Source organism: Trichophyton rubrum (assembly GCF_000151425.1).
Source record: "Trichophyton rubrum CBS 118892 genomic scaffold supercont2.7, whole genome shotgun sequence".
Classification (NCBI taxonomy): Eukaryota; Fungi; Ascomycota; class Eurotiomycetes; order Onygenales; family Arthrodermataceae; genus Trichophyton; species Trichophyton rubrum.
In genome coordinates, this window is record NW_003456422.1 from 707,896 (window position 1) to 719,997 (window position 12,102).

At 52.1% G+C, this 12,102-nt stretch overlaps 5 protein-coding genes across 5 annotated transcripts; 3 read left to right on the top strand and 2 right to left on the bottom strand.

Annotated features, from left to right (window-relative positions):
• The first annotated feature begins 10 nt into the window (after positions 1–10).
• TERG_06246 (uncharacterized protein) lies at positions 11–1,809 on the top strand. The gene has a single exon (XM_003233205.2). The coding sequence runs from the start codon at positions 211–213 to the stop codon at positions 967–969; it is 759 nt and encodes a 252-aa protein (XP_003233253.1). The 5' UTR covers positions 11–210; the 3' UTR covers positions 970–1,809.
• Positions 1,810–2,712: 903 nt separating this feature from the next.
• On the top strand, positions 2,713–5,220 carry TERG_06247 (uncharacterized protein). Its single transcript, XM_003233206.2, has 2 exons — positions 2,713–3,642; positions 3,724–5,220. The coding sequence occupies exons 1-2, from the start codon at positions 3,277–3,279 to the stop codon at positions 4,618–4,620; spliced, it is 1,263 nt and encodes a 420-aa protein (XP_003233254.1). The 5' UTR covers positions 2,713–3,276; the 3' UTR covers positions 4,621–5,220.
• A 586-nt stretch (positions 5,221–5,806) lies between these two features.
• TERG_06248 (uncharacterized protein) lies at positions 5,807–6,124 on the top strand (the record flags this gene model as incomplete). Its single annotated transcript, XM_003233207.2, has 2 exons — positions 5,807–5,847; positions 5,983–6,124. 2 exons carry the CDS (start codon positions 5,807–5,809, stop codon positions 6,122–6,124), a joined length of 183 nt encoding a protein of 60 aa, XP_003233255.2.
• Positions 6,125–6,838: 714 nt separating this feature from the next.
• On the bottom strand, positions 6,839–9,498 carry TERG_06249 (uncharacterized protein; the record flags this gene model as incomplete). Its single annotated transcript, XM_003233208.2, has 1 exon — positions 6,839–9,498. The coding sequence occupies exon 1, from the start codon at positions 9,443–9,445 to the stop codon at positions 6,839–6,841; it is 2,607 nt and encodes an 868-aa protein (XP_003233256.1). The 5' UTR covers positions 9,446–9,498.
• A 109-nt stretch (positions 9,499–9,607) lies between these two features.
• TERG_06250 (uncharacterized protein) lies at positions 9,608–11,851 on the bottom strand. Its single transcript, XM_003233209.2, has one exon. It carries the CDS (start codon positions 11,794–11,796, stop codon positions 10,471–10,473), a length of 1,326 nt encoding a protein of 441 aa, XP_003233257.1. The 5' UTR covers positions 11,797–11,851; the 3' UTR covers positions 9,608–10,470.
• Positions 11,852–12,102: the final 251 nt, after the last annotated feature.

The following is a 12,102-nucleotide window of genomic DNA, read 5'->3' on the forward strand; positions in this document are numbered from 1 at the left end:
TTTTCTCTCTCTTCTTCTTCTTCTTCTCTTTCTCTCCTTCAAGTCAGCCAACTTAGTCGCTCTTTAGACTCAATTCGTTCGCTCAGGTCCTGGCCTCGCTACGCTCTAATAAAATACAATACCCTTAATCCTGCTTATACCCAGGTCTCTCCAGATCTATACTCTTGATACCACCAACAACACTACCAAAAACAACATCAACAAGTCAAGATGAAGCTCACTCTCGTCGTTGCTGCCCTCGCGGCCGCCGTCTCTGCCGTCACTCCTCCAAACTACAGCCAGTCTCCCTCCGGCAACCCCATCGCTTCCCCGGGCCTCCACGAGCGCGTCCCTGTCAGCAAGCCCTACACCATCACCTGGCAGGCAACCACCTCGAGCCACGTCTCCATCATGCTCCTCCACGGCTGCCCCAAGAACTGCGAACCAGTTGCAACGCTTGCGGAGAACATCCCCAACTCCGGCCACCACTCCTGGACTCCTAGCTCTGATCTCACCGGTGACGATAGCTACGGCCTCATGATTGTCGTCGAGGGCACCGGCCAGTACCAGTACAGCACCAACTTCGGCATCGAGAACCACAGCCCCAAGCCACAGCCACCAAAGTCCACCACGCCAGCCGAGAAGCCTACCTGGACTCCCCAGCCCTCCAAGCCAGTCACCCATATCATCGAGACCTCCAGCACTCCCGTCCCCTCCGGCGGCGTCATCACTCTCACCACCTCCATCTGCCCTCCATCCGGCACCGCCGTCCCCGGTGTGCCCCATCCAACCGGCAGCGTGCCTGTCCCCGGCACTCCTCACCCAACCGGCGGCAACCCAGGCCCAGCTCCAGCTCCATCTGGCTCTGGTGCTCCCATGCCACCACCAGCCTCGACCAACACCCCTCCACCATTCAACAACGGTGCCGGCCGCGTCGGCGCTGGTCTCGGTGCCGCTCTCCTCGTTGTCGCCGCTGCTTTTGCCATGTAAAGAGAAATTGCTCCGTTTTCTTTTCTCTCTTCGATAAATATGTATTAGACATACCAAGATCAGCCTCATGAACCGTGCGATGATATCTCTCTCCTACTACAACTAACTACAACTACTACTTTTCTCCCATTTCTCTTCATTCATCTAACTATTACTCTTCTTCTCTACGCTGCTCCTAAGAGCGCGCCCTTTTTTTTTACACCGTATCTAGCACAGCTTGACTGTCCTTTATCTACGCTTCTTTCATACCTCTTCCGCTCCTCACGATGGACTGCACAAAAGCCTGCTTTCCTTGTTCTTTTCCTCGCTCATGTCTTCCTCGCCCGTATGTATGTAAATACTAATACCTACTATACTTCTATCTCTTAACCCGCTTCATTGTCTTTTGCTTCTCGCTTCCCAGGTCTTCCCTGCAGATACCAGATCGGCTATAGGGCTAATCTCCCTCTCCGTTTCATTGCATCCAACGGCTTCCTGCCTGGCCTTGCTTCATCCTGCGCCCTACATACATACTCTTACACCCTGCGTCGGCCCTTTCAACGCCACCGTCGCACAACCCACGAGACAACAACTCTTGAATTAAGCTTATCGCTGACATAACCTTAACCTTAGCCCCCTCAAGCCATCCCCAAGCCCCCTTTTCTTGCAGCGTACTTACATGTACTCCGTCCAGTGATGTTCATTTCGTCATCCAACAATCGCTGCCCTAGCTCCTGTCGATCGCGCCGATCTCAAAACACCCTCGTCCTCTCCCTTTCCTCACCCGCACTAAAACTGTCGGATCTTCTCCCGCCGTTCAGCTTGTCAGCGCAAGGCTGTCTCCATATATACCACCACAAGTATGTAAGTGCTCCTTGTCCTGCTGCGGCCGCGGGCGGGTCGACTCGAGCGGGAAATACTTACGGTATGGAGAAGCGCGTTGATCGGGATAGACAACTATCGTTTCATTCCTTTGTTGCTCGTATACACAGCTCTCCTTTCTCACTGACTTGCTGATGACTTACGCCGTAAGACAGCGTAAGCGTTTGTCTTTACCCCCGTTTGTAAATATGTCCCCGTTTGTCACTGAGCGACGCCAGGTAAATGAAGCTCACAGGCTGAAACCGCTTAGACGATACGTTAGTAGCCCGGCGCGACTTGGCTTTATTTCGTTTCTGCACACTGGTGTGCCTGGAATCACCCCCTTGCGTCCGTCCCACCTGCGGTACTTACCCGAGTATCTACTTACTTGCTTACCCCGTATCCGCCCGCCAGCTGAGGTCATGTCTTTTCCAGCCCGACATCCACTCGTTGCTTGGCTGGGGATAGCTAAACTGGCGCACGGCTACCAGGCGGCCTTGGGACGGAGATGAAAGTGTCGATTACAATTTCAATCGGCGGTGTCGACCCTCTACCTAGAAAACTGGTTAGTAAGGGTTCGGATACTGATGTCTGTTCCGTCGTCTTTGGTTAGCGCCGCTTCATCGCCTGCAGGGTGAGATGAGATGAGGGTGGCTGTGATTCTGCGACGAAGTATTGTCTAATAATAATAATTAATGTCGACTGATGACTGATCCATTCCCTTGAGACAGCGGCTTCTGTGCTGTGCGATGACATCGTGTGCCTGCATGAATAGGGAACCCGACCAGAGATAAAACATGGCGCGAAAAAAAGATTCTGTCTGTCGGCTGTCCTGCCCCCCGTCTGGCGTTCTGAAGGGTTTGTTGTGCGATTCTCGAAGGGTATCCCTGATACCGTTAAATTATCGGACCGGCCGCCGGTTGGAGGCCCGTTGGCTAGTGCGACACTTCGTGCGCCCTCCCATAACAGTTAACTAACAGAAGGCATTCTCTCGACTACCTCATCAAGCTACTTGTTCAACCAACAGTTATTCGCATTCCATCCAGCTGCTGCCCCCTATTATCAACATCGCAAAAGCTGCCCGCTGAAAGCTCGAGGCTTCACCACGCCGTCCTTATGGATGCGAGGGTTGAGTTTGTTGAAGCGTAAGCTTACCACGCTCACCATCGCATCGCTTGCCGGCTCGACTTCCTACCGCCATTCACAAGTGAGAACGAAACCACTTGCAACACCCGCGACGTATCAAGATCAAGCTCTGCCAAGGAAATTTCGCCACACTTTGCTTGCGTCAAAACTCAAAAGGCGCCACGATGGTCACATGATCTAAGCGCCGGTCCCGTGGATCCCATGGGCAAAAGGATTGCCGGGCCCCTTTGCAAGAATTGCCTTTCTATCATCTTTTGCGATGCAGTCAGGGGTTCGTTCTTCTCACTCATGGCGTCGTCTTCCGTCACATAGCCACCCAACATGGACGCGCAGACTCATCAGCATCCGACATCTGCAGCCCGAAAGTATCGCCGGCGCACCGTCGCCGTCAGCCTCGTTTTAGCGCTGGTGTTACTTTGGTGCCAACTGCGCGGCTATCCCAGTCCATTTACCGCCCCTGCCAGCTGCCAGCATCATGCAGCAAACCCCGGATGCCAATGGAATCACAAGCGAGATGCCAACACTCTTGTGCTCGGCGCTGAGCGATGTCAGTCGGCTTTTCCAGGCCTCTTCGCGGAGATTGATCGCGCGAAACAAGAGCGGGCGCAGCGCCCTATAAGCCTCGCAGAAATCGATTCCGTCGTGCCCAAAAACGGATACATCCGTGCGATGATTTATGACCAACAAGTAAGTGTCACTTTGTTCAACAGCCGAAAATATAATCGTATCTTCATAGACGAATCGAGACTAACAAGGACCCTGTTTTAGCTCTATGTTATCGCTGTAAATGGAACTATATACTCCCGGGAAATTGCGACGCTGCACGCTCTACACCGAGCAATCGTCTCCTCTCCCGACCCGCTCCCAAATATAGAATTCGTTTTCAACACCGACGATAAAGTTGATCCAGTTGCGCAGTGGGGTTACGCCCGGCGCGAACAAGATACAAACCTTTGGCTTATGCCTGATTTCGGATACTGGTCCTGGCCCGAGACAAAAGTTGGAACAATGCAAGAAGTTCAAATGGGGGCCGAGCGGGAAGAACACACCTGGGCCTGGCCGAAGAAAATCCCGCAGCTATTCTGGAGAGGAGCCACCATGGACCTGGAGGTCCGTGAGAGGCTTATTCAAGTCACCAGGGACCAGCCATGGGCGGACGTCAAGCCAATAACATGGCGTGATAACGACAGTATGCAGAACGATTTGAGATCAATGCCTGAACACTGCCGGTTTAAGTATCTTGCTCAGACCGAAGGAAACAGCTACTCCGGGCGCTTAAAGTATCTCCAGAGCTGCAACTCGGTCGTCATTTCTCACAGTCTCGAGTGGATCCAGCACCAGTCTCCTCTCATGAAGAGCTCGGGCCCAGACCAGAACTATGTAGAGGTGCGGAGGGACTGGTCAGACCTACCTGAGAAGATCGAGTGGCTTGAAGGGCACGAGCAGGACGCAAAGCGGATTGCACGAAATAATATCAAGACATTCCGAGAACAGTATCTTACACCCGCTGCGGAAGTTTGCTACTGGAGGCAGCTTATACGCTCTTGGGCAGAGGTGAGCTTTGAACCGGAATTTTTCAAGGAAGCTGATGGTAAAAAGGCCTGGCGAGGAGTGCCCGTTGAATCTTTCCTATTAATGCAACGACTGGAATGGGATCCTTATTGACTGGATGTGCTATGAGTGTATTATAGAACCGCTTAGACCTTACTTTTTTTTTCTTGTTTCCCTCTGATGGATTGGACATGGACATTGGTATATATGGCATTGGGATATATCAGTTAATTTATAACGCTATTTAATATATGGTGGTAGATATGACTCAACTTGGATAGATTGTGAATCTTAAGGGAAGAAAATGTCACTGCAACGAACAATTAGCCAAAGGTAATGGCAAATACGTTTAAAGGCGTTACCAGCCCCAATGTTTCTTACAGTTAAGACGATGTCCCTGGGAAGCTTGCAGATTCGGTGGAAGCTGGATACATGCTATTTCGGATGAAGTATTCTTCACCTTTGCGCGTAAAGATGGGCAACCTCTGGAGCGGCTACGTTGAAGATGTTCAAAGTAGCTCTGGTTTCCATCAGGCCAATAATGCGGCGAATGGACAGGAACCATTATCTGGAGGTTCGGCGATTGGGGGGTGGCTAGGATAGGACTGGGGAACGAAGTATCTCAGCCCCTGTTCGCCGTAGGGCCTATAGCAACACCCTCTATGGAGCAGCTCTTGCTGTTGATCTGGGCTTGGCTGCAGGAGCCTCAGCTCGAGCAGGCAGCGGAAGCCACAGTTCTCCTCCCATGACGGCCAGGGAACAGAATCGCATCTGGCTGACGGTCGCCTGATCGACCGTGTCGACTCCTCCGTGCCTGGGTACCTGGGGATCTCCCGGGTCGGCCCTGTCAGAAGCTTGTGGTTTCAACCTCTCGCTCACTGTGTAGCCTGTAGGGCAGATGAATATATTGGTATTACTATATTATTATTAGCTCCTGTCTTTTATTGCTGACCAGCGACTCTGGCCTTTACCGTCCTTGTGATAGCGCCTGACACCTGCAGGGCTCCTAGTGATTCATACCAGCCACGTCAGCTCGCGCCGTTGGACGCCGTGCTGATTGGCAGAGTCACTCTGTGGCGTAGGGGCTGGCTCTGTCCTACATAGCTAGCTCGCAGTCTGTGCCGGGGAGAAGGTGAGCTGAGCAGGACACTCCATCCAGCCTCTGTCTGCTCGCTATTTAAAGCCAGGCCCCGGGCGCGCACTTCTGTCTAGTCATCTCTCGCTTTCGCCAGCCCGCAACAGGAACCTCGCCAATAAACCACTTTGATACTCGGTACTCTCGTTAAAACGGCCAGCAAAGATGTCCAGCGCCGGATACTATCAGAACCAGCCACAGCAGAGGTACGGTGCCCTCGCCTCCTTCGTATAGGCCATCGCGTTATGCATGTACATCGCATGGCCAAGAAGACATGACCGCATCTCATTTCCTTTCCTTGAGCGATGGGCGATGGCAACTGACTGACTGACCGATCACAGCTACAACGGCGGCTATCCTCCTCAGGGCCCCCCACAGGGCGGTCCCCCTCCTGTGCGTATAACGCTGTCGTTATCCCGTCGCCGTGCAACTTCGTCAGGTGCAACTCAGTTAGTGGGGGGAGTTGGAAGCGCTGACTTTTGATATGCCCATAGATGCAATACCAGCAGGCACCGCCGCCGGTTATAGTAGAGGAGAAGAAGGATAGGGGATGTCTCTACACATGGTACGTGCACTCATCATTTCCTCAGCGGCTTCAGCTGTAACTATCAAGAGAAACTGACGTTTACGATTCCCAAGTCTCGCGACGCTCTGCTGCTGCTGGCTCTGTGGAGAATCGTGCGAGTGCTGCTGTGATATATGCTGCTAAACACACAAACACATGTATCACCCTCCTGATCGTTGCAGCATCGCTTGACGGGCTCCCCTTCCTGTTTCCCTCTTCTGTTTGATAATGATCACCTCCCCCAGAATATGACTGATGCTATGTGAATATCGTGTTCCAGCTTTCAGCGAAGACTTCCAGCAGCCCTCTCCCCAATCTTTAGCGGTATGTGGCTGTCCTGGTCACTCCTCAGTGTAAAAAAAAAAAAAAAAAAAAAAAAAAAAAAAAAAAAAAAAGAATCTATTATTTACTTATCCAGGACCGAGCTAGTCTAATGTAATCTGTCGCCCATTAACACGAATTCGGTTGCTCTCCTTTTACAAAGCACGGAGATGCATCACAGATGGTCAACTGTTTGCGATAGGGCGTTGTACAAAAGAGGGTAGGGAAAAAAAAAATAAGCGGGGAGAAAAAAAAGGAAAAAGGAAGGGAGCGTCATCAATCATTAGGGTGTTGTTGCAGGTGAATGAATGTCAGTCAAGGCCGTTGTCAAATGCTTCGTCATCTCTGGGGAGAGCACTTGGGCTGAGAACTGATAAACTGGTGCGTATAGCTCGGTATTTGGGCGACGATTGGTAAACCTCAGATTCTGTCATTATGTCGGCGTCAGGGTTAGATCTGATATCGCTTTCTGGTGGTGGACAAGCACATGTTAGTGTGCTTGGCCCGTCACGGATAGCAAGACCTATGGCCAACACAAGAGTGAAAGAGAACTTGAGCCATTCCTGGATGGCTGGCGTATAGTCGGAAGGGAGTGATGTTGCAGTACCCGGTCGATGGTGGACACTGACAGGGGTTGATGGCTCTTGATCCGCCGTCCGGGCGTCCTCGCTGCGTCCCAGACACCTAGCACTTCGAACCATAGAATACCTGACCCATTGGTTCCGTGTATGTGTACCAAGCAACAGACCGAGGAACCACCAGGATATACCACCTAGACGGCGCCAGTTGGAATGCCATGCGTTGGACAAGATGCGGCAGGCCAGTGTTCGTACGTTAGACAGTAGCTGTGGGACTTGTAGATGTAACTTTTCAAGCCATGATAGGGAAGCATGGTGTTGTCTGGCTGAAATTATGCGGTTAATGGGGCTCATACCGATGCGTAAAGTCGATATCTGGCGGCTGCGGTTGCGGCGTCGTCTGACCGTACCTCCTCCTTCATAGCTTATTGCTTCACTTCCTGGCGAGCGGCTTTTACTTGCGGCAAACGGACTATATCCAAACTCTTCCGTGTCGTCAAATGATAAGTCGTGGCCCGCCATTGCTTCTTCAAAGGACTGATAATTCGCTACATTACCCTCCAGCGAGTCAAGTGCATCTGTCCTCGCCGCATCAGTGTCAGCATCATCTCCATCTGTCTCGTCGTCATATAACGACTCGCCATAGCCTGATCCGGCCTTTGTACTATCGTAGCGTCGAAAAATCCCGTGCCCAGACGTGGCTGTTGTATAGGACCCAGGCGACGCGGATGGATTTACAGGCGGAGCGTACGGCGAGAGGGCAGCGGATGCAGTTGGTAAGACAAGCGGTTTCAATGTACAGCAGCCAGAAGGGAAACGGCGCATCTTTCGCTTTCGATACTGGAGTTTCCCCTGTAGTTGGAGTTCTGGTGATAACGGGAGCGATGTTGCTGACCCAGGGCCAGAATGGCTAGATAGAAGGGAGGTTCTCTGGGAATGCGACGGACCGGAATCGAAGCCCGAGTCAACAGATGCTAGCTCAAAGACACGAGAGTCTTCATCTCCCGAAGCCCTCTTGCATGGGTCAGATAACGAAGCGTCCGGCTCGCTGGTGGGATGGAAAAGAGGCTGTCGAACCGGTGACAAGGGTATCTTGGTAAATATCGACTTGGGCCTAGGTGTACGGCACATACTACCATCTCCGCCGTGTATTGAGGAAGCACCGTCTGCTGCTGAAGCTGGTGGGGGAGGGGGCAGTTCTATTCTGCCAGGCGACTGAGCAAGCAACTCAGTCAGCACATCAACTCGGCGCTCCAGACAGCGGTTCGTAGCAGTAACAGCTTCCAGTGTCCGCCGGTTCTGCGCTTCTTTCTCAACCTCCCATTCGAGCTCTCTAATCTTGTTGTCTTTGACTTCTACTTCACGCTCCAGCGCTCGTATGCGTATCTTCAGTTGAGCTTCTCGTTCTGCGACCACTGCTTCTTCGTCCCGTACTCGAGCTTCAAACTTCTCCTCCCATTCGGTCAGTTCCTGCCTTAGGATCCTGTACTCGGTCTTTAATGCCTTGTATCGGGCAGCATGTGTCTTTGCATCGGCCAACTCAGCATCCTGGAGCGTGGCCGCGAGCTGGTTCTCAAGATGCTCGATGTATTGAGATGCATCACGACGGCCGTCTCGATTCCGCTCTTTTGGTCTTTTTATTCGGTCAAGGCTTGTGAAAGGATTACTTTTCTGCGACGATATCGACGCTTTCCTCGTGGAATGCAGTTGCATTTTCTCTTCCCAGTCGAGATCCAGCTCTAGTTCGTGGGTTTGAGTGTCCTGAGCCTGATCCTGGTCCTCAACGCAAGCTTTGGGCCGGCCAAATGATGCAGACCATGGAGGCGAGTCCGGCTGCGATTGAAATATGGATGTCACGGGTACACGGGAGGTATGCTGAGATCGCCTTCGCTGAGTAGAGTTCCCCAATTCTCTCAATATACTCGATCGTCTGCTGTGCGGGCCCCTGGAAAAGCTACTGGCAGTTGTTGTATGAAATCCCTCATAGGCCCAGTCGTTTTCTTTGTCGTCGTCTTCACTGCCGTCCAGTGTACTCCTCCATGTCTCGGCCTGGGATTGTGGAGGGCTCACCTGTCTGGACGAAGACGCAGTAGCAGGCGTTGAAGTAGATGCAGAAGCCGAGGCAAGCAACGCACCCCTAAACCGAGCGTTACGAAGCTGCAGCCGACGGTTCTGGGTATTGAACGGGGGCGAGGGACTCAGGGTCGGCGATCTGCTGCGGAACGGGCTGATGCTATTGTTATACTCGTTATTCTCGCTGTTCTTTGCTGGTCGACGGGGAAAGGAAGAAAAGTACCTCGACCTCGACGAAGAGCCCCCTATCTCTGGGTGTGTGTCCATCTTTCGGCACTGTTAATGAATAATATAGGCAGCAAGTCCGGCCAGTCTCCATCACCCCCCCGGCTGGTACTACTACCCATATACAGCCAAGTCGCCCGATTGGCCCGGAGCCGCAAGTCAGCTGGGAAACCAAACAGCAGCACGCAAGATGCCGAGGGAGAGGTGAAAAAAAAAAGGGGGGCGAAACGGCAACCTTCTGGAGAAAGGGTTGAGAGGAAGAAGAGAGAGGGAAATGAGAGTCAAGTCATGGCAGACGTTCTGCTGCGAGACTAGCCCTTAAGTTGGATGGATCTATTTGTTTTGCTCCCTCCACTTTTTGTTTCTTCTTCCTCGCCGTCACTTTTGCTCACATTCTGGATGTCGTTTTTTCTTTTTTTCTACTTACGGAAGTTTGTTTACTTTACGGATGTTTCAGTCAGATGAGTCAGCAGTCATGTGAGAGAGATAAGATGAACTGATAAGATGAGAAAAATCATAACACTGAACCGCGGTAGGTGATGGGATGGATAGTGTGTTCAGAGTGAAAAATGTATTTACACTGAGCAGTGGCAGAGTGGCAGGCAACTGTGAAACCTGCAGATGTGCCGGGTTCCGTTATCCATGGTGGTACAGGGGCAGGACAATGGGGCAGTAGTGGTCTCGATGCCAGCGCTCCGTCATACCGAGGGGGATGATTTATGCCTGGTTATGCTCATCCCTGCGTGTGGATATCGAACACGCTCAACCAGCTTTCAGGGGGCTTCTCGCTCCTCTGGATTCTTGGTTGTCAGGAGAGAAGGGAGGGCAGCAGCATACGTGACGAGCAGACTCATGTCCTTGACTTCTTTTCTCGCAATACCTTCAGTCCCTTGATTCCTCCTGAACCCTAAGGTTTAGCTCTGACGCTACCCCAAGTCCTACTAGAAAACATGGAAGAGGCAGGGGAAGAGGGAGAGGTACGCGGTGGTAAGGGAAGTAGTTAGATTCTGTGCAAGGGTACGTACAAGCTCTGGCTGAATATCTTATTGGCTGTGGTGTCCGCAGCACTACTTCAGTTGCTGCTTGTCGTTAGCCTTTCTCTGGGCTTCTTCCTTAGCCTCCTGCTCCTTACGGTGTTTCTCCACATCCTCCTTTGCCTTCTTCGTAGAGTCTTCCTCTTTTTTATGTTCCTCGACTTCCTCCTTCTGCTTCCTCTCCGCTTCGTCGGCTGCCTTCTTCAGCCTGTCTGCCTCCTCCTGAAGCTGCTTCTCGCGATTCTTCCTAGCATCTTCGGCAGCGCTCTTCCATGTGCCTGCGTGGTGGTGCGTCACAAGCACTCGGCCCTGGGCCGTTGGGTTGTTGCTATACGAGGCGAATGCGGGGATGGGAAGTATTATCACGTCGTCAAGACACTGCGGCTCGTTGCCGCCGTTCTTAACGAGATCACTCTCCTTGATCTCCTTGTTCAGCGTCTTAGAAAGAGACTCGATGATCTTTGCGGTCATCTTCTTCCTCCCCGTAACCTCGACGACATCATTGATCATCTCGAGTGTGATACCTTCAGGGCCAACTCCCCTTTGCTTTGCAATTTCAAGGAGTTGATGCACGACATCATCCACGACGGCCTTGATATGCTTGGAACCGGGCTGCGCTGCCAAAACCGCGTTGGTCAGGACTTTTTTACCGCCATGGTCGGCATCGGGTTCGAGCCCAACAACTAGGCCGGCCTTAATGGTGCTGTTCGTGCTGGATATCTCTTTTGAAAGCCAGTTGCTTACTGGCTCCTCACATGTGGTATCCAGGTCAGCCCAGATGCCGCCTTCAGCCAACAAGATAAGATAACGTAGCAGATCGGCTCGGAGGATGGGAATTTTGAGCCTGGTATAAAGAGCTACGGTGTCCGAGCCAGGGTAACGGCTGCGTACATAGTCATCACTCGACTCATCGGTGAGCAGCTCATGGCGGAAAGAAGGGTTCTTCACTATCCATGTATTGCTCATGTCGGTGTACTCGCTGCTAAGGTTCGCATGTTTGGCTGTTTGCCATATCTTGCTAGGAACCCCAAGGATTGTTCCGTTGGTATCTCCAGAGTGTGACGACGGTGTCGTTATTGCTGCGGAAGTTGTTGTGCTGGGAGGTCTTGTCCCTAGTGCACCTGTCGAAGACGATGCCAGCGTTGGTACGACCGGTGGTGCGTGTGAGATCAATGATGGAGGCTCTTGATCAGGCTTAGGCACCGGCGGCTGGAAGGGTTTATGCTGATCATCTGGGCGATCACGTATTGGTGTGTGGACAGGCACAGGGCCAAACTGTTGAGCCGAGTAGATGAGTATGATGCTTATAATGGAGGCTACAACGATCGCTCGCAACACTCGCTGCCATGCAGTCGACATCTTTTCCTTGGCCCCTTTCGTCTAGAGGCTGCTTGTCGAAGCGGTTAAAAAAAAGTCACGCCTGAGCGGGAATCATCTACAGCCCTTCAGTTTCGCCGTGACTGGGACGGAAGAGAGTAGAGGAGTAATTAAGTTCGAAGCAGTAAATGACGAGAGCTTCCCATCCAAGGATGTACGGGTAAATGCCGAAAATTTCAAAAGGACAACACCACTAAAAGCCATCCGCGCACCAGGCATCAAGAATGGCCCGAAAGGAGGCTCCAGACCAACGCTTAATACAGCCTCGCTCTATGGAGGAGACAAGGC

What these genes read in the sequence shown, in the direction of transcription:
- TERG_06246 (XM_003233205.2), top strand. Translation starts at nt 211, where the DNA reads ATGAAGCTCACTCTCGTCGTTGCTGCCCTCGCGGCCGCCGTCTCTGCC.
- TERG_06247 (XM_003233206.2), top strand. Translation starts at nt 3,277, where the DNA reads ATGGACGCGCAGACTCATCAGCATCCGACATCTGCAGCCCGAAAGTAT. An exon ending in CGATGATTTATGACCAACAA is followed by an intron (nt 3,643 to 3,723) that starts GTAAGTGTCACT and finishes ACCCTGTTTTAG; the next exon opens with CTCTATGTTATCGCTGTAAA.
- TERG_06250 (XM_003233209.2), bottom strand. Translation starts at nt 11,796, where the DNA reads ATGTCGACTGCATGGCAGCGAGTGTTGCGAGCGATCGTTGTAGCCTCC.